Source organism: Strix uralensis, chromosome 7 (genome assembly GCF_047716275.1).
Source record: "Strix uralensis isolate ZFMK-TIS-50842 chromosome 7, bStrUra1, whole genome shotgun sequence".
NCBI lineage: Eukaryota > Metazoa > Chordata > Aves > Strigiformes > Strigidae > Strix > Strix uralensis.
Window position 1 is genome coordinate 4285352 of NC_133978.1, and position 25433 is coordinate 4310784.

General features: G+C 46.0%; 2 protein-coding genes across 8 annotated transcripts in view; one reads left to right on the forward strand and one right to left on the reverse strand.

Moving 5' to 3' along the window:
• Positions 1 to 4894: 4894 nt before the first annotated feature.
• Positions 4895 to 13283, reverse strand: NUDT13 (nudix hydrolase 13). Of its 4 annotated transcripts, none has more exons than XM_074874174.1 (9): positions 13181 to 13283; positions 11556 to 11667; positions 10520 to 10659; positions 9786 to 9893; positions 9301 to 9407; positions 8328 to 8453; positions 8043 to 8154; positions 7256 to 7410; positions 4895 to 6678 (listed from the first exon to the last, which is right to left on the reverse strand). In XM_074874174.1, the coding sequence occupies exons 2-9, from the start codon at positions 11636 to 11638 to the stop codon at positions 6484 to 6486; spliced, it is 1026 nt and encodes a 341-aa protein (XP_074730275.1). In that variant the 5' UTR covers positions 11639 to 11667; positions 13181 to 13283; the 3' UTR covers positions 4895 to 6483. The 4 variants fall into 4 exon arrangements, with proteins under 4 accessions (XP_074730275.1, XP_074730276.1, XP_074730277.1 ...); XM_074874175.1 differs by lacking the exon at positions 13181 to 13283 and adding an exon at positions 11877 to 12534; XM_074874176.1 differs by lacking the exon at positions 8328 to 8453.
• Positions 13284 to 18887: 5604 nt separating this feature from the next.
• The window catches only part of P4HA1 (prolyl 4-hydroxylase subunit alpha 1), a 33938-nt gene continuing 27392 nt past the window's right edge, over positions 18888 to 25433 (forward strand). For all 4 annotated transcript variants that reach the window (XM_074874181.1, XM_074874182.1, XM_074874179.1 and 1 more), the window contains exon 1: positions 18888 to 18972. The gene's annotated coding sequence lies outside the window, so the exon portion shown is untranslated. The remainder of the gene's footprint in view (positions 18973 to 25433) is intronic.

Here is a 25433-nt window from a genome sequence, read left to right on the forward strand (position 1 = left end):
GGTTGCCGTGGTGGAAAAGCATTTTTTATGAATGTTTGCGCAGCTCCTGCTGCAGCTACTTATCTAACTCATAGGAGAAACTGGATTTTAATAGCAGTGGGAGTCAGGGCGGGCCCTTTGTACCCCCTCAGGATCCCTTGGGATGCTGCAAAAGCTGCAGCAACAGCTGCCCTCCCTCTTGCCATTTATGTTTTTGGAATGGAATACAAGAGCATCTGTTCTGGCAGGTCTAAGATGGAAGTTTATTTCTTTTTCCAACTTGGCTTATTCCCCTAAGAAAATACCACCATGGAGAGCTGTTGGGGTTCTCAGCTTAAACAGCAAGTGAAAAAAGTGAATTGCTCAAGAATATGAAGTCAGGGGTGTGAAGCCTAAAATATCACCTTAGTTGATGCGAATCAATCCTGATCACCACCTCCTGAGGGTAGAGGAGGTATCTTACTGCGGAGTCCGGGTGCCAGTAGTGGATAATTAATTCGACAGTAAAACTGTGCTTTCAGGGTAAATAACAGATTATTGTTGTTGTGGTCGTGATTCAGTTTATCTTGTGTTTGAATTCATACAGTACCCACCTGTCCTGTTGAAATAGGACAGCAACAACAGGCCGATGTAGGAATATGTGCTGGGTATGATTCCAGGCTACAAAAGAGTCTCGTGGAGAGCAGTGCCATGGAAAAGGGTGTCAGGAACAACTTACAGGTTTCTGGTGTGAAACTGTAGCTAAGAAGCGAAGTAATTAACAGAGGCAGAAGAATATCACATGGTGAGTTACTCCTGTGTAAAGTGTGGATTGCAGTTTGGAACAGAGCCTATGTTTAAGTGGGTCAGCACTCCCAGATGGATATTCACAATTTTGCAAGTGTACAAGGACGGGAAGTGAAGAGCAAAGCTAATGTGAAGGTAGAGCTCAGTTTATTCTGAAAAAAATACATAGGTGACTTGACCACTGTTGCGGGTAGGAGGGAGAAAATGAGATATTACCAGTAAAGACTTTACAATTTGATGGGAAAAAGAAGTAACGATGATGATAATCTAAATTAGTTCAGACTAAACCTTTTTTTTTTTTTAATCGGTGAGGGTTATTAACCTGCAGTTACAAGGCCATACAGTTAGAGTGTTGGAATACAGTCAGTTTAATCTCAGCGTTCTCCATGCTGCATACTAACAGCAGCTATATTTAACTATCATATTTCCTCAGATCATTACTGCGTACCCCTTGTGACTGTAGACGTATTTTCTTTCACTAACAAAAACGTCCCAGGTTTTTGTTGTTCAGACAGATCACAGTTACTGAATTTTGTGCAGTATCTATTTGCTTTTGCCATGTTCCCTTTAAACAAATCACTCAAGTGTGTTTCACAGGTAAAGCTGCATAGCTGCTCTTGTTCTAGTCCAACACACATTTATTTAGCAGCCGGGCTGCAGTGTCCACCCTACCAGTTATGAATTTTCAGCTTCCCATTCCTTAAAAGATCTTGTGGAGGTTCTTAGACTTATTAATAAAGCTGATGTGTGAATTTGGTTCTGTCCCTATCCCAAACCTCATCTTTCTTCTTTTTCTGCTTCTATTAATATACTAGTAAATCTTCTGGGTCCCTTTGCAATATTTCTGAGGAAAATGTAGTGGGCCTCTCACTCCAAAAAGGACATTGAATGACTCGAGCGTGCCCAGAGAAGGGCAACGAAGCTGGTGAAGGGTCTGGAGCACATGTCTGATGGGGAGTGGCTGAGGGAACTTGGGGGGTTTAGTCTGGAGAAGAGGAGGCTGAGGGGAGACCTCATCGCCCTCTACAGCTACCTGAAAGGAGGGTGCAGAGAGGGGGGATGAGTCTCTTGACCCAAGGAACAAGCGACAGGACAAGAGGAAATGGCCTCAAGCTGCACCAGGGAAGGTTTAGGCTGGCTCTTAGGAAGTATTTCTTTCCAGAAGGGGTTGTTGGGTGTTGGAATGGGCTGCCCAGGGCAGGGGTGGAGTCCCCATCCCTGGAGGGGTTGAAGAGTCGGGTTGACCCAGCGCTGAGGGATCTGGTGGAGTTGGGAACGGTCAGTGTGAGGTTCATGGTTGGACTGGAGGATCTTCAAGGTCTTTTCCAACCTAGGCGATTCTGTGATTTCCACTAGTAGAAACTGGGCCCTCTTTGCATTTCCTGCCGCTAGAATGATTTTACCGCGTATCACACTTTTTCCCCAATCACTCCAAGTCTTATTGAACAATCCCTTCCTTGCCTTGCCTCCTAACTTCTGCTATTGCTCTCTGTAGCTGTATTTTCTTTAGATGTGAGGGTTTGTGGAAAATGCTATGTGCTACGTACAGTTGAGCGCAGGGACCAGTAGAGAAGGACGTTGTATCAGCGTTTTCTGTTCCCGTGACAATACTGCCCTCCCTGTGAGGGAGCAGGAGAGTGTTTCTGCTCCTGCCATCTTTCTCATGTTTGTGATAGCTGATGCCAACCTCAGTTTCTCTATGTAACGATGATTCTGGACATCACTGAGTGAGTGCACCTGATCGTCTCCAAAATACCACTGATGGCTCTTAAAGAAAACGCAAGTCACACCATTTCCAGATTGGCAACCTGGCCTCTTTTTTTAACAGAAGTAGTTTTGGTAGTGCTCAGTCATTCCCAGGTGTATGCATTGTTGCATGAATGACATCTGGTAATATTTTTTTCCCTTACACAGCTGCTTGCCATCTGTTGCTAAGTGAAAAGTGAACAAGTTTTAAATGGGAGCTGAAGGCTGGGGCTGCTGAATTCATTTCAGCAGTGCTTCAGACTGAAGCACAGGAATTGTATTTGTGTAATTACAAGTTGTTCTGACAACCTGTCCCTTGCAGCTGCCAGAGTTGAACTGCTCAGGGTTACTTGGAAAATGATGACCTGAAAAATGACTTGAACATGGTCATGTTGTCAGGACGTTCCATTCAGTGCTGATGTCCTCTCAGGCTAAACATCAGATTCAGCATGTGTCCACCGTGTCTCAGAGCATGTTTTAAGGTGAAGTAATTTCTTGATGTAAGAGCTTCCTCCTTGACCTGTAATGCTGAAGTCAGGCTTTCTGCCATTCACGATGGATGAGTACCCCTCTGGGTAGGAAAATGTGACCTTTCCACGCAGCAGCAGAGCAGCCCAAGGTGATGGAGAGCATGTGGTAAGTGAATTCTCAATCCACAGGATCTCCAGGTCAGATTTTTCTGAGCTCCCTCAGAAATAGACAAGTTGTGCCATGCAGTTTGGTTACTTTAATCACCTGCTGGCACCTGTTGGAGGTAAACATAACTTTTATGCCTTGCTGGTTTTGATAGGTAGGTGGAATGCTGCTCTGAACCTGCCTGCATTGCTCTCCAAAAAGCTATTTCAAATCGATCAGATGAATGTTATTATTTTATAGCTGCCCATGAATCCTGCTGGCTGGTAATACTTGTAAACAACTGGGTTGTAACGCCACAGGCTGACTGCTTTTCAGTGGTAGCTCTTGCTGTGAGTCCCAAGCCCATGAAGTCTCTGAAAGCAGTGGAGTCTCAATGATTTATACAAGCCAAGCGTCCCCAAAGAGGAGTCATTTAATGGTTTGGAGAGAAATACATTGCTATGTCCCTTTTGCCTGCCTGATATCTTTTACATGGGAAAGCCCTGCTGTGTTTTGTTGAAGCAGCATCTGTCAGGAATTGCCTGTTTCTTTTTTCAAGTCACCTGCCTTTATGGAGCATGTTCTGTCTTGACTGCAGTATTATTCAGCCTTCAGCCAGATTTCTGAGGCAAATGCAAGTGAGAACAATGTCTCTCTGATCTTGTTTTTCTGTCCTGTTCATAGCTGTGTACTGCCTATAATTGCCTATAATCATTCCTGTTTTCTTAACATCAGGAGCAGAGGCCATCGTTGTTGTTTCATCCCCAAGTCAAAAGGGTATGGATTAAGGATTTTATAAAACAGTTTAAAATTTACGGCTCTTCAAAAGATGTGATGAAAATACTGCCTTGTAGTTGTTCTTGCTCTACCAAAAAAAAAAAGTATTTGAGTAGTTTGGAAAGACTTTTTTTTTTTTTACTGGTAATTCAAAGGAACATGCAGACGTTTAAAATGGTGTTTTAAAAGGTGAGTTATGGAAGTAGACAAATGCAAAAATAACTTTGCTTTTTCTCTAACTTTATTCTTGTAGGAAACAGGCAGTAACTGATGAAATCTGAAAAAGCCTGGTGTAGTCAGAGTATTAGACAGACTGCAACTCTTAAAGAGTTTTCCTGGAGTCTGTGGATATCTAGCAGCTTCAGCCTGGGCAGTGTCTGGCCCGCTGGCATTGAGCAAGGGGGCAGCAGTGATGTCACCCCTCCTGTGAGCAGCCTAAGGGACACCCTACTAAGACAGGTCTGTATCAGCAATGTAGAAGGAGCTGGTGCCAGTCAGCACTTGCTCTCTTTGAGTTAGAGTTCACCGTTAGCCTACATGTTGATGTTAAAAATGTAATTCCATAAGCAGAATAACCCACTGTTTCCCAAAGCTGGGTGAATTTTCTCTGATGTTGCATCTGATCACGCTGCAGCTGGTTTGACAAAGACATACGTTGCAAATATGTACTGTGAAAGCACAAAACCAAAACACACAAAGCTCAGATCATTGCAGAAGTCACACAGCCATTCCTCCTCTCACTTGTAGGTACTACTTTTTGATGCTTTTACTTTAGTCCTTTTTCTGCCGCTGGGAGAACAGATCATGTGGATACTAAAAAGTACGAAGTACATTGAGATGGATGTTGTAGACTGGAAGCAAGCTTGGGGCACTTTAATGAACTACGTAAGGGTGAGTTGGGAGGGCATTAAGGAGAAGTAGGAAAGAGGAGGAGAAGTGAGAGTATCTTGCTGGCAGCTACCTAACTCTTCAATATCTTCTACTGCAGAGAAGCAGAAGAAGGGAGTGAGGCTGAAAATCAAAATGGCAGGTTCCAGAGATGAGAGAGGAGGTGAATGCTGGGGAATTAAAATGGTGTGATGGGAGAGAAAGCAGGAGGAACTACTATGAAGAGAGGCAGTGAGACACGTCTCAAAGGAAACTGGATGCAGGCGTGTTGCAGTTAAGTTCAGTGGTGTGTCTGGCTGGGCTGGAGGGGAGGGAGCAATGCCCTTGGCTGTACGTTCTTACCAGGATGACTGACAGATCGAGCTCACAAGCATGAAAGACGTGCTTTGGCACGTGGGTTTTCTTGACTGAGAGGTAGTGAGGGTGGGAAAGGTGTTTGCACATGCCACCATGGCCTGAAATAATCCCCTCCCAACCTCCTAAAGTAAAATTAACTCTGAGGAAACAAAGCATGTCTCAACGGTGTGAGAAAGCTGCCTTTTTTACTCACTGCTCAGGTGTCATGACTCCAGGTTTTTACCACTGCACAAAAGGTCTTTCACCTACATGGAACCCTAATGGTGGCAGTCAATGATACATTCCAGTTCCCCTGTCAATTATCTGTACTGATGGCTTTGAAACCTTGGCATTTGAACTCTTAAGTAGGCAGGAAGGACTGTCAGCCTGAATCAGCAGCAGATCAAACATCCATCCATCCATCCGTCTCTTTCACTAAGCTTTTCTTGCCCAGACTGTTTCTTTGTCGCTCTCCCTCCAGAGAAGTGATACCACTTCATCAGTACAATGAGACCAGCTCTCCAGGCAAGCCAGGCTTTTGGCACAGGGTAAGAGGCATTGTGCCTCTTGGGATTTTTCTGTTGGAAGTGCAGCCCTTTCCTGCAGCAGTTCCTCTCACCTTTGCATTATCTTGGTGGTTCTAATATGCTTATATGTAAGTTTTGCTCTTCCACTCTCTGCCACCAGATAGCTCTGTTCTCTCTTCCTTGGGACAGAAGTAACACTCACTGGTGGGGAAAATGGTGCCTCTAGAGATAATTTTAGTTGCTCAGATGTCTCGACAAAGAAGGAGCCCACTTAACATTTGCAAAAAAAAAATAGGATGTTTTATATGAAACTGGAAGATTGAATAGGAACGGAAACAGAAGAAGAGAGCATACAGGCAGTGGCTTTTTTTTCTGTTGTTTTTTTTTTCCCAGTGTGTCCAGATCCATATAAATGTGAACACTGAAATGTACCACTGTCCCTTTTTTTTCTGGAAAAATTGTGCGTTTGATATCCATCCAAGATGGATAAATGGAGGAAAATGGGACATAGGTGCCAGGGGTTCACTGTTCTGTTGCTTGCTGGGCAACAGCAGCAGCTGGTCACGGTAAGTTTGATGCTTTGGGCCTAAGAATTTTATTGTACATTTACTGCAAGTCATGGGATCTCAAAGGTGATCCACTGTACATGGAATTGCCTGAGGATGATCCGTTTAGATATGGCTTTGCAGGTCCACGTACCTGAGTGTAAGACTGCCATCAGTGTGGTGCTATCCTCACTGTAACACAGACTTTGCTTTCAGTAACTTTGGAAGCTTTTGTATTGAGCTTTTGTAGTTCTGGCAGAATCGCAGACTTGATGAAGTAATGCCTAAGCCAGCTGAGAAGTTTGCTGCTTAACCCACTCCCAAATCAGCTGGTGAGCAATGGCCTGTTTGGGAGGGAACCAGGGTAATAATCTACCATCGTCTTGCTTTGAAGAACCAGGCTCTCTCTTGAGACCCTCCACGATTTCCTCCAGGTCAAACCAACGGGCTTCCTCTAGTTCCAGGCTGTTCATACTGATCTGGAAAGAATTGAGAGAGTACCAGTTCCTTAAATCAGATTCAAATGTGGGCAGTGGTACCTGGCTTGTTCCTGCACCCACAAAGGTCCTATCCTAGCATGACCAGAGTGCTTTATCCATGCCTGAATTAAGTGCTGATGCCAATACAGGAAAGGACATTACTATCCACCAGTGCTTTGTCATCTTGGTTTCCTGAGGGAAGCCACAAGTCACGCAGCCCTATTCCATCATGGCACTGGTCAGTGGCTGAGCACAGTAATTAACATGGCAGAATCTGCATGTCCTGTGGCAAATATGATATTAATACTAGAGAGGACCTCCCCTGCAAAGTTGAGAGGAAAAAATATAGGGGTGTTGGGCTCTGGGCTTGTATATACAGTGACCTGTGCAAAATTTGGCACGTTGCAACAGATGATATGATTATTTTGAAGTTTGTTCTTCACTGCTAGAGAAAGCTGATGGAAAACTGCATTTAGAGAGGATCCGATGCTCTCCAAGCTAAAGTCTGTGGACTGAAAGAGATTTTGCTATGTAAGGCAGGCAGTGCAATGCCTCAGGGGAACCTGCGTCTGCTCACCTCAGTCTGCTGTTCTCTCACCAAGGCGTGACAAGCTATCATTAAGCAGCTGCTGGGAAAGGGCCAGTGCTGAGAAGCCGAGTACTGGAACGATTCCACCTCCAGACCCACCTCTTCTGCCACCTCTCGCCGGACTGTCTCCTCCACATTTTCACCTAGAAACAAGCAAAGTTAGGTAAGGACAGCCTGGCCTCAGGGCAGCAAACTGTGGCAAACAAAATGTAGGCACGCTGATTTCTGATGTGTTCCAGCCCTGACTGCTCATGCACAAGCAGGAGCTCCGACTGTGCTGACCTGGGAACACTTGGCAGTAGGATGCTCAATTAAATTCATCAACAATGCTTACCTCCCTTAAACAGAGGCATCAGAGACGTTTTTGGCTGTGGCTATAAACAGCTGGTGGAGAGAACAATGCTGCCTCTCTTCATCATTTCCCTTTTTAAGCCATTTTCCCTCAGGTAACAAGAGGTCTGTAGGGTTTTTTTCTGAGACAGACTGCACTAGACACAAAATGGACTAAACAAGTATCTGGGGTTCTGACCTGGGGAGTCTTGTATTTACCATCAGGGACTAGAGCAACTGATATACACCCATAACTCGCATTCTCTTCAGATACATACAGCTATTTAGAATTTAACACTGATCTCTTTAGATCCAGTATGTTTTTCCCTGGTATCACGTATGTTTCCATCCTCCTCTGTGAACAGCTATTTGCAGGATGTCCCATCGTTCTGCCCCCACGCCCTGCCTGCCCGAGGCCCCCACGCTGGATCAGAGACTGCCTTACCCATGTCACAGAAGCCTGACAGAGCACTGTACATCCCCTGGGGAAATGAGGGCTGTCGTGCGAGGAGGCACCGGCTCCCATCAGACACCAGGGTGATAACCACTGGAGACATCTAGCAAACAGATCAAAAAGCGAGTAAGTGCAAATTGTTGCTTTTCCTAGTACCCAGCTACACACAAAGGACTCCTGCTGCCTTTTACAGATTCCCCTCCATGTGACCCAGCAGCACTAGCCTGTCGCTGCAGAGACCCTGCCGTTGCTTACTTTTGCTGCTCAGGTGCTCACCTGTGGGTAGTAAATTATCCCGCTGGCATGGCAGACACGCTTGCTGCCAGCCACGTTTTTCTGAGTGGGCTGGCCAGTTTTGCTACAGTACTGGTGGGAGTCGTGCCACCGAAGAAGGGACTGAGCCTGTGAACACCAAGAGAGAAACACAAATCTTATTTATACCTGGGGCAGAAGATTCGGAGCAGTCTCCCTGAACGATGTTTGGAAGCCTCAGAAAGGTAAATGAAGTACAGGCACTGCTTTGAAAAACAGCAGATTCTGAAATCGATGTTTCATGCTTCTTGCTTTAGCATCCAAATTCGAGCGTGTTTGGGGGAGGTGGGGAAGAGTTGTTCTTTATTGGGATATAATGGGAGTAGTAATGGGCAACAAACTATTCTGTGGAGTCTCCAACCCTGAATACCTTCTTGAAAAATAGCCCAAGCATCACAAACATACAGCAGGAAAAGAAACATGAACTATTTCTACTTATGGGTCAGGACATCTGATTTTCACACACAGGTCTTTGCTTAGGGCTTCCAAACACAGGGTGTCTGCAGAGTAAGAGCTTATAAGTGAGTAGTTTTAAAAGAGCAACTCTGAAAGAAGATCTGTAAGTTTGTTCGTGAAATTCAGTTTGCCTAGATTATGGAAAACTAGTGTCCGATAGTTGTTAAGCTGAGGACAAACTGGGATTGCTGTGACTACCATTAAGACCAGTGTGTTTCACACTGGACATACAGCAGGTTGATGATAAATAGCTAATTACTGCAGTCATTTTTAAGCCACTTGTCTATTTCTGTTGCAGCTTGCTTTTGGGATTGCAAATTTGGGAAAACTGCTGTAATTTTTAGTGTGTTTGTACCTAGGTCACTGAAGGTATACAGCAGGTACTTCCACAATATGTATTAAATCATAAAACAATATGGAAGACAAGAAGGGTTGATGTTAGAAATCACAGCTTCTTAAAGTAAAAAATCCTGTACGATACCGAAGCCAGCAAAGGAGAATCTTTCCCATCCACTACGAAGAGAGCCTTTCGTAAGTCAGTAAACGATCCCTTGAGTTCAGACTCAATGACTGATTTCTCCAAGGCTCCTGTTTTAAAAAAACAACAACAAAAAAAATCTTTGATGTCATAAATTGCAGTTATTATCACAACTTTACGCCCTTCATTGTTCCGGTATACAATTTCTGGAAGTTCCCGTGGAAGTGACATCACTTCGGTGGTAACATTCCCAAATGTTAAGTGACCTGCCAACAGCCCACCTTTACTAACACACACACAGGAACAGCAGTGCCATTCTGTGGCTCCCACCCACCACGCTCACAACAGCTCCCACAGAGACTCCCCCGAGTCCTCTTTGGCAGTAAATGTTCACCCAGCAAGGACTGGGGATGCTGCCTAGGCAGCATCTTCATCTCGGTGCATCAAACGTGATGCTGACACAGATGGAAGAGGAGAATCATCCCAACCTAAATCCAGGGCAAAGTGTGGTACGTGCTCATCTGAACAACCGATCAGCACCGACTTCTCTATCCACTGTTCAGCCTCTTTGAATTTCGCCAGGATCCTTTTCATCTCTAAACAGCAGGGGAAAGGGAAAGAAAAATCTGTGATGAAAGCAAATTCGTACAGCCACGATGCTCTCTCTGGATCTTCAAGGTACACACAATCTCGGCTGAAGGCAGGGTGCTCATGTGCATGGGGACCAGACAAGTGGTCTCACCCGGATGGAGGCTTTCCTCCTAGCTGTTGGAAATTTTGACCATGTCAAGCTAATGGTGCAAATGCTTTCACGCTTGAGGAGCAGCTGTCCATTCTGTTTCTGTCCTGCACCAGCCAATACCTTTCAAAGAAAACTTTTCCTGCGTTACGCCAAATAACCTTTGTCAGTTAGACCTTGCTTGTTTTCCTGACAGCCTTTTCTCTTCAAAAGGCATGGTCCCAAATGTTTAACCATCTCAAAATAGATCAGGTATATGTTGATGCCGTATGCGTGAAGAGCATGAACTTGTGTTGACATGCCAAGGTTTTAACTCTAAATAGTCTTTGGTAGTTAACAAACAGTGTGCTGCATATAGCAGAATGTTCTTGCACAGCTTGATAGATCTTTCAACCCCCACGTAAGGGGTTGCTTCTTGTAAATGACTCTGTATCATTTCAGCTGTGTGATCCAGGAGGTGTTTCTTTCCAGACACCTGCTTACCTGCTGCACTGACCTGTGGTACCAAATATTGCTTCCCGACTTGCTGCAGGAAGGGGGAGAGATTGTGAAAGAGGTAGAATGTTCCTGAGGTCTGGGCTTGTCTACAAAGGCTATCGTCTTCCTTTAGGTCATTTAAGTATCTGCAGTGAGAAAAGAAGATGAATTCAAGATCATGTTGAGATTAAGTGTGTTACGCTTATTTGGACGCATTTATTTTGCACAGAGCAGGGGGGCTGAACAGACAGTACGGGTTTTAAGTATTCCACGTGCTTCTAGAGTTTTTGACAGCTGAGTCTACTCTTTAGTAGGTTGTAGCCTCTAGTGAAGGTGCCGTGTGGCAGAAAACACTGCAATTCTTACTGCCACACAAGCACCCTCAAGTCTTGGACATCCAAGATCAGTAACCCAGCCTCTTAATCCAAGAGGTCTGCTTTATAGACATGGTTATTTGTGTGCAGGAAATCTTGATCTTTCCTTTTATCCCCCCAGTCTGGATGTCTCCAAGTCCTTTTTAGCAAGGCTGCTGAGCACTTCGGATGTTGAATATGCTTCCCATCAGGCTACACTCATTACTGCAGGGTACGTTCTACCTGTCACGCTGACGTGAGGGGTAAAGACCAAGCTGAAGTCTTAGGACCCAGCTAGCCGGGGCCTGAGTTAGGAAAAGCAATCATTGGAAAAAAGGTGACAGGATGTGCTTCTTTCAGACTGTTTGGAGTAGGATTTAAATTGAGGAGAGCAGCACCGCTTCCAGTCTATCGCTTGTATTCTAAGAGATCTTTAGCTGGGACAGTAAGTCTAGACATTCATTAACAGAGCTCCAGCCTGTGAGTACCAGTTCTTATCAGTGGTGAAGGGAGTGGAGAGATTTTGGCTGTTATCATTTACAGAGCTCACATAGCATTACTACATTATTGCTGAACTGTTAAAAGATTGGCTCCTGGGCTAGATTTAGGTAGGGCTGCTTGTGGCAGTCGACACAAGAGTGCCAAGCTCTGGTCTTCCCACTGTACACAAGAATCAGATGAGAACTTACCTCATTTTTCGAACATAGGTAGAGTGGAACCGGCAGATGAGAGAGGAGGCTCTTCTACACACTGCTTGATAAATCGCAGCCATAACCAACACCTACAGGTAGCTGTCTCTGCCTAAAAAGAGAAGCATAGAATATAATGCATTGGCCCTACAAAGTTAAGTTTGATTTAAAAGGTGCAATAACCCAGTGCTACCAGAAATCCCCCTCTTGCAGAGCCTGCAGCATGCTGGCATCTGCTTTCTAAAATTATCACTTTGGTCTTAGTCTCTAGTCACACATCAAACCCAGTTTCAGACAATTTTTAAGACTGTTTAAAGATACCTCAGTTTGTTTCCATCTGTGAGTGTGCACAGGTCTTACAGACACTGCTCTAAGACTAGATTAAATGTTCCTGTCCTAAACTCCTGTATCCCTGGGGAAAAGCACCATGAAGGTGGCTGCTCTCTTGCTTGTTTCCTACACAGTTGTAACGGCCTCGATCCAACTGAACATCCTCTTGCAGCACACAGTAGATCTGTGGGAAAGGCACTGATGCCAGAAGAGAACGAAAGACAAAATATCAGCTGCGGAAGAGAATTCCCGGAGTTCGAGGAGAGACAGCAGTTGCAGCTGAACTGGATCATCTCCAGCTATGAATGGGTTTTGTGCCAAAGGATCCTACCACATTTTCAGCTCAGGCAGTCACAGACTGCAGTTTGAACTCAGTTTCAGGATGTCAGAAAATAGCCAGAAACGCTACCCTCTCTAGCATTCATCTGAAACAAAAATGAGATATGATTCATGATCCTTAATGATTGTTTTGAGTATTTCATTTTTCAACCATAGAACTCGAAGCCTGTTAAAGAGGAAGTTACGTTTGCTTCGATTTAGGAACACATAAGCAGTGCCAAAGAAGAGTCTGAGAGTCCTTCCTTTCGGTAAAGGTCAGTGACGGCTCCCGAGCCGGACTGGTGCCCGAGCAGAGGCTCCAGGCTGTCCCTGGGGGCAGTTTCTGTGGCCAGTGGCGTGGAGGCTTTGCCTTGTGGCTCCTGACACCTCTGCCCCGGGTCCTTCTTTCCCACTGTCTCAGCTGAGGGTGATCTTCACTGGGATGATCCCCAGGGAGTCTGGGGGGAGCATCGGCGTCCCCCCTCGATGCTCCAGCCTCGACGCTCCAGCCACCGCAGCGGGAACTCTCGGCACACTGCCAGCAGCCTCGGGCACAACCACGTGAGGACGGCGACTGTCACCCAGACCGTGTCTGAAACAACTCTGCGGTGCGGATGATTATGGATCCGTCACTTCTCTGCCCCCGCGTCTCGCATCGCCTGGCGCGTGAAAATCTCCAGCGCGGCAGCCAGCACCGAATCGAGGAATTTACAAACAGCTCTGCACTTTGGAACGAGCACGGGGCTGGGGATAAGAGGAATAGCTTGTACCTGGAACGATGAAATGCAGTGTATGCTGGAGTTTAACCCCTTCCTTCCTAGGAACCACAGTGCCAGGTTTTGGTTTGGATCACTGAAAACTCGACGGTAAACGCTCGACCTCGGGAGGCCGGCCCAAACGGCCCTGTCGTGCCTGTAAATCTACGCTCCGCTGTAGAGCTGGCAGGAGGTGGATGTAGGCCTGTCCTCCCCACTTACTGGGCTCTGCTGACGGAGGGCTGTGTCCCGGCAGGGCTCAGCTCCCGGTGTCCCACGCCGCCCCGGTCGGGCGCCCTGTTCCCGCAGCGAACGGCGGGGCCGCGCTCTGCTGGGGCCGAGCGGCTCTTCCCTCCCCGGGAGCGCTGGGAAATGTAGTTCTGCAGGGGCCGCTCGCCAGCCTGAGCCCAGGCTGCATGGCTGACTCTGCGCTCAGGATTTTGCTTAACTGCTGGAGTTAGTGAGGCGCTTTCCCCCCCACCCCCCTGCTTCATTTTATCAGAATTTCCCGTGCTGTATTTTGCCAAACAGAAGTTGTTATGAGAACAATGCTACTGCAGCAATTTGAGCTGTTCTCAGCAGAGGAGTTTGTTCCTGTTAGTTTCTCTCTCCTTTTTGCTTTTTTCCTTCCAAGTGTCTCTGGTTTTTGTATCAGTAACATAAAAGCATTGTTTAAAGTTAAGGACCGTACACCCTTAAACAGGAAAATATGCCAAGAGCTGAACATACCTGAAGGACGGAGCTGTTTAGTGTTCAAGCACCCAAACCCACAGTTGGATTTGAATAGCTCTGATCAGAAAGCACGCTTTGCCAAGACAGATGTCAGAATAATGACAAATTATTTTCATGCCTTTATAACTGAACAAACAGATTCCTCTCGAGTACTGAAAACATTATTCTGGGCTGGAACCTACCCACCTGTATTTAGCACAAGGAGAATGTTATAAACATACGAAAGTAAATGTTTTCAGGGCAGCTTTTTGCTTTTTGGTCATGAATTGAGACATTCTAATCGAGATTTCACATCACATAATTTGAGAGCCTAGCTTGTAAAAATAATAAATAGAATATTCAGGGAAATAGCACTTCTGTTACTAGCGTTACTTACAAATTTAGGTTTAATTGCTTGACTGCTGTTGGTGTGCTTCCTGAAACAGAGCAAGCCCAATCTTATTAATCCATTAGGCTAACTGGATTAATGGATAAAACACATCTTCCCTTAATAAGATAAAGGATGGGAATATAATCTCTAAGGGAAGTACCCACCCTGCTGTTAAAACAAGCTAACAGATTTCTTGACCCTAAGTGCCCCCAGAAATGGATCTTGCAAGAAGAGCTGGCTTTAGAGGGGAAGCAGTTGAGAGTGATACTTTAGACCTCAAACCTTGGAACAGCCTCTCAACCTTCTTCAGCCCAAAGCAATCAGTCATTTGGTAAGTGCACCCCTGTCCACGTGAAGGATTAAAAGCCAGAGCACTATGCTGCAGTGTGAAGACTCCTTTGAGGGCAGTGCAGTGCTGTAGCCTCTCGTTTCTATACGCAGCTAAAAAAAATCATGGATTAGCCCCATAGTGTATACCTGGTTTCTGTGCTGTGTGAAGATATGCAGAGAAAATGCGATTAGAGTCACTTCTGTGACTGATCTGACCGGCGGGAAGCCAGGCAGTCTATGAGAGATTCCTTGTGCCTTCTCCAAGGGCCCATACACCTGCCTGTGCCTGCACATTGCAAATATTTCTGCAGCACATAAGCAGGGAAGATGATTTTGAAAATAACAGAGGTTTTCTCGTCATTTATTCACGCAATTATTTAATTTAATTTTTAAGCACAAATATCAGTTGTCACTTTGGCACCATGTTGCTTCTTTCCAAGTGTTTTTGAGCTGGGCTCTGAGTTGTGTGAATTGCATCTATAAACTGTTATTTGACCCCTGCAGATACCGTACTCCATGCGAGACGCAATCCTGTGAGCGAAGTGAAGGCCTGGCCATACAAATGCATCTCTGACAGCTTCCTGGAGCTTACTAATTTGAGCTTTGGCAGGCCACCAGAGGAAGTGAATCCCTGAGACTCTCCTGATGCAAGAGGAGCAAACAAAAGGAGCAGGCAAGGAGGACACAGGCAGTGAGAACAAATACTTGTGATCTGTAACATCGACAAGATTGAAAAATAGGCAAATCTGTGGTCCTGTGTCACTAAGATTTATTTTTTTTTTAAATCTGGGTTTGTAAAATACTCGTATTGGTATCAGCAGTTGGTAAAAGATTTTTCAAGCCAAAAAAAGTGGCTGGAAAATGTAATTCTAGGCTAATAATGGTTATACTAGTAATCTGGCTTTTTCTTGCTCTTCTGTTTTGTGTCTTTCCAACTGCCCCAATAAGCAGAAACAAGCATTAGAATTGCTAACAGCTGGCCCTTGCAAAACAACTGTTAATTGCTTTAAATACATAAAACCAGCAAACTCACATCGAAAACTTATGGTCAAGCCACAAGAAACCTCTCGGTAAAAAAATATTTCTTTTTTTAGGAAGAGCCCAAGGAAAGACAAACCACTTCTTTAAAGAGAAAGCCAATGAGTAGCTTTCTCTCTATCATTAAATTTGAGATGCAAACTAGCCAAATCTGGCTTTTCTCTAAAGTTAGACTTGTGGTGTATATTATGTATATGATGGACTCCTACAGTTTCTCATGCTCGGGACGGGGACCTTGAAAGAAAGAAACTCTACTTTGATCCTGCTGATTACATTCTGTGCTCCTAACACTTGCACAGGTAGAGAGGAGACACTTTAACATCTGAATGACATTTTAGTAGGATTTGCTCACTTCAGCTTATTGGGGTAGCATGTGTGGGTTTTGTCTCTTCCCTCCCTACTGCTGTTGGTTAGGGAAGATCTTCGAACCGCGGCACCGATTTGCTGCACTGCACAAAATACCTGATGACAGAGGATCCAGCCTCTTGACTGCAGGTAATGACTTCTTTTTGGGAGCAGACTAGCAGCACTGTTTGATGAACGCGTGTGAAACTAGATCAAGCTTCATCTCTTTACAAAGGGTAAACCTAAGTTGCTAATATACTTTAAAAAGCTAAGCTCAGCATGATATAAAGATGGCTCACCTGTCTCTTAAACACTACGTGCAGGTCATGGCCTGTTGCCTCTAAAAGGATACTGAGGAACTGGAAAAGAGGACAATAAGCATGATTAAAGACTTGGAGTCTTCAGTGGGCTCTGACGCTTCAGCCTATCTAAGGGATAGGTCCTAACTGTTTGCTGTCTCATCCTGTGCAGGAACCTGGTTAATCAAATCTAACTAGCTGGAGCCACGTTCCCAGTGAACAAACGGAGGTGGTTTTCCATGCCCTGGCTAAGGGATGGCACCACTGCTAGGTAAAGGATGTTGTGGATGCAAAAGAATTCTAGCTCAAGAGAGGAGAAATACTTACCAGAGAACTCCGTTGAGGGTTAGTAAATATAGAGACCACATCAGGCTGAGAAAATCCCTAAGCTAAAAGTGTTTGGAGGCTGGGACAGTACTCTAGGCAGCATGGGTTAAACAAAGCTTTGGTGTAAGCCACCGCAGTTGTGTTCTTATGAGGCCTCTTGTGCTTCATTCTTGTTTTAGATGGATCTTTCTTTTCGTACCCTTCAGCTTAGGGCCTGTGGAGTGCTTCTACGGGATTGCTCAAAAAAGGCAGCATGTTGTTAGGCTTGTGCTTGCTACAGAGGGGACAGCATTTCTGTAGAAAACACACAGGGCTTTGCAAATCCTAAAGAAAGTCTGAAAGCCACTTGTTCTGCTTCGGCTTTCTCTTAAGAAGCGTTCCTGTGGCACTTCCAGATAGTAAGTGCTTCTTAACAAGGTGCCAACATAACAAATTGCTTTGCTAAGGCCTGCTTGAAGCTGCCCAGCCCCATCAGTATTGGATAGGAGGTGATAACACACAAGTCCAGCACACAGCAATTTACAATCTTGTAATGCAACTGGAAGGTCAGTGACTATGCTGGAGTTGAGGAAGGCACGAGAAAATGAGTAAGTACTCTCTACCTAACTGTCAGAAAGCACTGACAAGGGGGAGAAACAAATTCACGGAGCAAGCTGATGCCCTGACTATTGGAAACGGCTCTTGATTTGACTGCTTGGTAGATGCCAAAATCCTGGGCTCCTTTTAGCAGAAATTTCATTGCCTTCAGCCCCATGCCGACCAATACAATACTAAACACGTTAATAAACTGATTGTTGCTGTTCTCCACTGTCTGCCTTACTTTCTAAAAATATCTGAACAGTGCAAAAGACAATGAGAAAGCGGTGAATCTCACTAGAAAGAATCTGAATGCTTCTACAGTGTGTGAGGTTTTGCCAAATCTCTAGAAGCTGCTCTTAAATCTCTGGCTAGATATTATGGACTCTTTGGATAACAGGGCTTTAACTAGATGCCTCAGCTAGAAGCTTGGATATCGTTCCAGTGTTTCCTGCTAGTTGTAGGAGTTGTATTTCTGTTGGAAGACGACCAAAACGAGAGGAAAGGAAGGCTTATTTTTTTGACGGATAGTTCCACTAAAAACTGGCCTTCGTCCTGCTCTGGCGCAGCAGCGCTTGCAGTATTGGCAATATAGTTGGCTGTGTGGACACATCTGTGTCCACATCTGGACAAGAAATGACTGAATTCAGTTAATGTTGTTGTTTGTTTCTCATATGAGATATGTCATATCTCACAGTCTTCCCCCAAATGGGGCATAACACCCGATGTTGTGATGTTTGCTCCTCAAAAGACATTGCTGAGGGAGTTGAACCTGAGGTAACAGTTTAAGTACGGGGAAGAAATCTTAAGTTACGGATCATGCTGCAACCTCCAGTTACCTCTCATGAATGAGGTGGTTTTAAGCTGAAGAATGCGTGTTAGAGGGGATTTTGACCCCTGCTGGTCTTCACCAGCACTCTGTAATTGTTGTGAAAGCTTTACAGCTAGGGGTGGCCAAAATGTCTGTCTTAAAAGAAGGAAGATCACAGGCTGGCTAGGCTGGCGAGGAGATGATTCTTAATTTGAAGCTCTCATCTAAAAAGAAAGAAAAAATTGCTTATGAAGGTCCCTATTCTAACTTAATTGCTGGAACTACACTATAAAAATGCCTAGTTTATTTAAGAACTCCTAGAAAGCAACAGTCCTCATCGATCTGTCATGGCCGGACACATCCAAGCAGCTTCATGTCTTTCTGCGACAGCCCTGAGCCCTTGCACGCCCAAGCTCCGCCGGGTGATGCGGGAGGCCGCCTCAGCAGCGGCACTTGGGGAAGGTACTGTCAACACTGGCCACCTCCTGAGCTGGGCTTTGCAGGAGGAGACTAGCGGGAGCACGGGTGACCAGCGAGGCCTCGGATGATGGAGCAGGGAGCACCTGTGACACAGAGCGGGTGACACCGGGAGGTGCGAGGTTGGTTTAGAATCATTATTATTGATAGAAATTAAAGCACCAGTCGGAGAAAAGCGTGCTGAGCCTCAGGCGGGTCTTAGCTGTGCCAGCTGAGAGCCGGCGCGCCAGAGCACCGGGGCTGAATGTACCCAATCGCGCAACTCAATCCCCCGCGACGGGCCAAACCCGCCCTTTTTGGCTTAATCCTCCTCACTGTTTTTATTGTCCCGGAGGAGGTTCCCATTTTCATGCATTTTCATCAAATTTCTGCCCCCTCTGCGATTCAGAACGGGGATATCCCTACCCGCGGCGCTCCCCGGAGGGGCACGGTGACCCCCGGGGGTGGACGGTGACCCCCGGGGCCCACGTGGAGCAGCGGCGGCGGCGCATGCGCCGTGGAGCGGCCGCCGCTGTGACCGAGCTCACGTAGCGCGCCGGCCGCCCGCCCCGCCCCCGCCTCGCGCGGGCCGGGGGGGCGTGGCCTGGGCGCCTATAAAGCCCCGCGCGGGGCCGGCCGCGCGCCGTCGGTTACGCCACCGGGCAGCGCGCGGGTGTCCGCCACCGGCGCCGTCTCCCGTCCGTCCGCCGCCGCCGCCCCCTTCGCGCAGGTGAGGCCCCGCTGCCCCGGTGAGGGGAGCGGGGTGGGTCGGGGAAGCGCGGCGTGAGGGGAGCGTCGGGGTCCGGCTGCCGCCGCTGCGGCGGCCGCTGCGTGGGCGGGGGTGGGGGCGATACGTGGCAGCGCTCCGCCGGCGGCCCTCCCGGCGAGGGGCCGGTGCCCCGGCCCTCCCGGCCCTTACGTAACGGGAGCCGGCAGCCTCCGGAGGGGGGCGGGAGGGCGCCGCCGCGCCGGCAGGCAGGGCCGCGGCGGCCCGCCCGGCTTCCCCGCCGCTGGTAGACTAAACAGTGCCGCCTCCTCCTCCTCCTCCTCGTTCTCCTCCTCCCGGGAGCCGCCGCTGCGCGGCCCGTTCCCGGCGCTTTAAACGCGGCTGCCAGCGACTCGGAGCCCCCCCCCGCCCCGCGCCCGTCCCGCCTCCCCTCCGGGGGTGCGCGGCGCAGGTGGGCTCCCGCCCGCCGGTCCCAGCCCGGCTTGTGGCACCTCCCGGGCTGCTGGGCACCGCGTCTCCCCAGCCCGGGGCTGCCTGTAGCTCGGTTCTGCTGCCTGAGGAGCTGAAGAGCGCTCGGGCACTGAAACGGTTTTGGCCTTGGATGGGTGAAAAGTTCCTTGGCATAAGGCACAGAAGGGGCTGCAGCGGTTGTCACACGCTGTGTTTGTAGCCGCGGGCGCTGGGTGTAGTAATTACACCGTGAGGAATACGGCTTATCTTGATTTCCCTCTCTGCTACTTTGGGCTGGATTCAGCCAATTGCGTTATGTGAAATTTTGCGTCTAACTTTGCAGTAAGCTGCAGCCTCGAGTGGGTATCTTGATGGGCTCTAACCTGGCTAGAAGGAGAAACTTCAGCAGGAATTCTTGATCATGCTGTTGAACGAAGGGAAAATAAAAATGTCGTTTGTGCTTAGAGTAAATCTTCCCAGTTTACCTGGAAAGCTGAATGCTCTTAGTGGGTTACAGAGAGAAGGTATCAAAAGGATTGCCCAAGATTCAGTTTCACACGTGTTTTCTTCTGCTGAATGCAGCAAGAGGAGTTGCAGAGGTGCTCGAGTGCTTAAGTGTTCACCTACTTTGGGTACGTAAAGATTCAGTCCTCAAGGTTTTAGTAAACGGAAGCTATCAGTTACAAAAAGTAGATAAATGTTAAACGTAGGTTCTTAGGATGCAAAAGACTATTCAACTAAGCGTGCAGACAGTACTCTGGCAGGGGTGGAAAGCAAAGGCAATGACTTCTTGGTTCGTTTTGGGAAGCGGAGGCCTGCTTTTGGGATAAGAGATGTTCTTTGTCATCCCGTTCTGCACCCGTTGCTACTTGTGGATCATGGTTGGATACATTTGAATTCTTGAACCATACTACAAAGCATTTGATTTGACCTAGAGTACTTTGCACTGCTTCTTAATTAGGTGCTGACAGAACCAGAACTGATTTCCAACACCCCCCCCCCCCCACCTCCTGGGACTCAAAGCAGCAGGAATACGCCTGAATCTTGCTGTGCTAAGAGGTCTTAATTCTGCCATTTAAGCAGTGGTTGTGGCATAGGTAGGCATATCTCTTCCAGCTGTTAATTAATCTAGAAGCTGAAGAAGCAGCACCATTTCACAAACTGCTGTCCAGTGGCAGTGCTGTTCTAAGCAGTTCCTCATTTGTGCCTTTTCACAGTTCCTCATTTGTGCTTTTCACACGGGCTGGTCCAGAAATGAGCGTGTGGGGGGGGTGGTGGAGGAAATCACTACCTCACCTCACAGCTGAAAACAGCTGGTGTGGATTAGTTCTCTTTGCTAATTCACTGCGTAGCTCCACATATGGCAAACAGGGGCTATGCAGGGCACTACACGTCTGCTGGCACAGCTGAGCTGGTGGTGTGGAGATGGGAGCTGCTGCAGAAGCTTTGGTTGAGTAACAGGGTGAATGTATGCTTTAAGAGCTGTGCATCCAGCCAGAAGAGAGAGCAGCTCTCTGACCTGTAGAGATTTAAACATTGTTGCATAATGAATAGTTTTAAAATCCAGCATTTAAAGCTGCGATTTTGAGGCGTGCACATAGATTGGAAAATACTCAGTTGTTGAGGAAAATACTGCGATTTGAAAAACATAACTGATAGATAATGAGTAACACTGTGGAAGGCGTGAGGATAAATAGAGGTTTATGGGAGGAAAGCTCTGCCTCTGTGTTGAGGCTGATACAGAGAAGGACACTTTTATTTTGAAGAAGGTGGTCCAAAAGAATATACTTGGAAAAAAACCCAAACAACCTTATTTGATCAACTGTGTCTGTTTAACCGAGGAAAGACTGAAAATAAAGTCTGTGCTGAAACAGCATCTTTGCTGTCACTTGTGCTGTGTGTTTCTAGGCAGCGTTCTTGCAATAACTTGAGACTGACTTACTGTTCCCCTCGAGAGGAGTAGGCTTTCTGCTACTGCAGAACCACTGCCGGGCTACAGCTTCAGCCTAAAAGAGCTCTTCTCTGGTACTGTTTTTCAGCTGTTGATCACTGGGATTGTCTGGCTTTCTTTATAATCACTCTTAATATCTGAAAACAGTCTGTATATCTCTATAGATATTCCGCTAATCCTTGAGCAGAAGGATAAATAGGATAGCCTCCTGCTTGTTGTGTCTAATAAGATAAGTGCTCCGCTCCATCGCCAGTGTTCTTTGTCTTGGCTTAGAAAGTTAAAACAAATGGGCTCCGAGAGGGCTGTGTCCATTCAGTCTTAGTCTGGAAGAAACCAAGGAAAAACTTGCTTCAGTTCCGTGGGTACAAATCTGTGTATATACACACCTGTTCTGTAGTCAGGCTCACAAATGTTGTCTTCAAGTTGGCAATAAATGATACTTAGAACGTGTCACCTGCTTGACTCTAAAATTCATTCTCATCTATTACTAGATTATTATATATGTAAGATTACTTATATTACAACTTTGTCATTGAAAAGAAACCTAAAACGTGCCATGTTATTTTGTTAGCAGCAATTCTAGAAAATCTTTCTTCTCTCACTGCTTAGATCTTAATTTTAAAACAGCCTTTAAATATGCTGTGCTAGAGAATTTAGGGACTGGATTCTGATGGTTCTTTCCTGTGAGACTGTGAAGCAGTGATGGCAGTTAGATGTTCTTGGGACTTTACACTTTGGGAAAGTTGTTTCCTTTTGAGTAGTGTTTCCAGTCACATCGTGTCATGACACTATAACTGGAGCTATCCTTGAGACACAAGAGGTTTAGTGCAGTGACCAGCTATCGCTTCTGGTATTATCCTCTCCCCCCCAAAGCTAAATTTAGCTCAGTTTAACAGATTTTTTTTTTTTTTCATTACATACAGTGGGATACAGTAAAGATTGTGAGAGTGGACCAGTATTTAAATCAGAAGTTGAGGATCTTGGTGATACAGTTTTGACTCCTGGCGTGGCAGCAGACTTAATCTTGAGTAGGTCACTTATTTAGGTAAGAAATTAAGAAGCCGTTTTGGAATTGAGTTAGAGCTATTCCAGAATAATTCCATGTTGAAGTACGCCCTCAGTTGCCATTTTCTGTCTTGTTTTCTAAGGATCCTGGTAAGCACCTAGGAGCTTGGAATTGGCAGTGAGGAGACTTGTGTAATAAGAATTTTCAGTTAAATGCTTCAGTCTTTGGTTACCATTTGGCGTGACCTTGATTGTTATATCACTCTCTGTAGTTTGTTTTAACTTCACTTTTCCTTCTGCTTGCATGGATCCTACATGCACGTCCACTCTCCTGTGACTTTTGCAGGTTGTTTCTACTTGTAGAGCGGAGCTGAACTCTTTTAAGTCATCAAAAAAACCTGCCTTGAAATGTCATTTGTTGTGTATCTCTACTGATTGGGCAGTCCTGTGCTGTGCTTGGCAGCATCATTTGTCTAGTCACTGCTTTGTTTTACTTGTATCTACATGTTTGTTTGTTCTTTGCTGTCTTTTCCCATTTTTTTTTTTTTCTGCTCTGCCATGTTTTGCTGTTCAAAGCTTAGCAAATGTATTTCTTACGGAACGTTGGGAAGCTCCTATGTTAAAGCTGTCAGCTGGACTCCCACTTCTGTGTGTGGGGGTAGTGGATTCCCTCCTCTCTGAGATGCTCAACTGTCATCTTTGTGTTTGCCTGAGGGACACGGCTGAGGAGGAGAGTCAGACTGACAGGAATAACATAGAGAGGATTTTCATCTTGTTTTACTTCATGTCATTGACAGGAAGAAATTAAGCCTACTTATTTGGCAGCTTGTGCGTCTAAGAGATTTCCAGCATCTATCTTAACTGAGCTTTATTTTCTTTGATTTGGGAACCTGTAGCTGATCCTTCTGCAGTAGTTTTGAAAGCTGTGCTACTTAGCAACTGCTGTTAGGGCAGTGAAAACCTGGCTGGCTGCTGCCTTGGGCTCTGTTTCCAACTCTCTGAATTTTGTTTGGGAGGGAAGTAATCTTGGGTGGCTGAAAGCTATTACAGGAGTCTGTCTGAGTCCTTGCAAATGACCGAAAATCTGGAGACTAAAAGTAAAGAAAAATGAAGTTGGAAGTGACTTCTGGATGTCACCTAGCCTAACCTCCTGTTTGAAGCTGGGTGAGCTTGGAGGTTAGGTTAGGCTGCATGTAGGCTTGTCCCGTTCAGTTTTGAAATTCCTCCAAGAATGGGAAATCCAGTTTCTCTGGGCAACCTCTTCTAGTGCCTAAGTGTAGTCACTGTGAGAAACTTTTTCGTTGTACCTGCTTCGAATTTCCCTTGTTGCAATCTGTGACCATTGCTACTCACTCATTCTGCTGTGTGCCAGTGAAGGTGTGAGGAGGGAGTAGGGTTGCAACTGCATTTGGAGTCAGCCCAGTATTGGAGCAGGCTGTAAAGGTGGGTAGAGACAAGGAGAAACTGTTTCCAAAGGGTGCTACTCAAACAAGCTTTCAGGCATCATTCTATTGTGCAAAGTGGAAGACTGTCACCAAGAGCCATAGGTGGAGAGGAGACCTTGTTTTCATCACCTTTTGAGTGTGTTTTTGTTTTGTTTGTGCTTTAGAAAAGTTTCATATTGATTAATAGTAAAAAGTAAACTTTTTGAAGCTTTCCTTGTGTTTCACTGAGTGCAGTAAACAAATAGCTGAATGAATTCTGAGTACTGATAATGTTGGCAAATATTTATCATGTAGTAGAACTGTTTGTGCTTTGTAATTGATTCACAGATGTATTAGCTTGAGTGCTGAATGAGCAGGAGGCACTTGGCTTTCTGCAGAGCAAAGTATGAATCGAGCAGTGTTTTTAATAAGAGTACAGGTACACATCAGCATCATTGCGCATGGGGATACAGCTTAAGTAAAGAGTGAAAGGAAATTTGCCAGCATGAAAACTTGATTCCAGATGTGACCCGTTAATTTACAGCAATTACTCAATTGGAGCTTGTGTTTAATAAGACTGACATTAGTCACCGAAGAGGTAGGTACAGTTGTATAGCCCTTACCAGGATCCCTGGTTTATGCTGAAAGCTAGGTGTTACAGGCTGGAGGGTGGTATATTTGTTCACTGCATTTAGGCTGGAGTTTCACAAGTGGATTAAACTTGTGCTGCTACCAGAAACAACAATTTTGCCTTCCTTTGCTGTCTTTGCTGCCAGTTCCTGCGTCCAAATTGCCCTCTTGTTCTGGCATGGATGTTACATGGCTATATAGTGAACCATATCAGAATTGAACTTAGGGTAAAATGAGCTTTTGAGGGGAATTTTTTTTGATAGTCTGATTCAGCTTGTTGCCTGGCTGCCTGTGGAGGGGATGGGCAAGTGAGGAGGAGGTGAGGAATGCTGCTGTGGACAGCAGGGCTGGTTTAGAGCATCGGTGAGGCTGAGGTGCCTGACTTGACGGGGGAAGAAGCAGGACTCCAGGCTTCCCTCTCCAAATTTTTACTTTACAGCTTACTTTCTGCTGGTGAATGTGTCAGAATGTTTCAGCCTTTCAATTGTGGTCATGCAAATTTCAGATGATTTACAAGAGTTGGAGGCTGTGCTGATTTTCTAGGCTCGTATGAGTTTCCTGTTGTTCCTATCGGTGCCAGTGAAACTGTGCTTGTCCTGTCCAAGAGTCAGTCAGTCTAAACCTGAGTACTGCTCTCTCTGCTGTGCTAGAGGTGGAAAGAAAAGGAGGGACCCTTCAGGGGCAATGTGAGAAGAAATCCTGCACTCTGGAGTCAGGAGAGTGTTTCCCGTTAATACCTCCTCTTGAGGGTGGGATGGTTTTCCCTTGGGTGTGACTTCTGCACTTACACCTTCTTTGTGTGAATGGCACACCTGGTTTTATGTTTGCTATCAGTACTGTCAAGTCGATCAAAACCATATTGCTTTCCTACTTAAATAGGCCGAACCACTTTATAGCTGGACTTGCTTTGTGATGTTGCTTTTTACTTTTTCTTTTTTTCTTCATTAGCTGTTTTGCCGTTGGAAGAGTTGTAAAACAGTTTCCATCAGTACATGCGGTTGTTT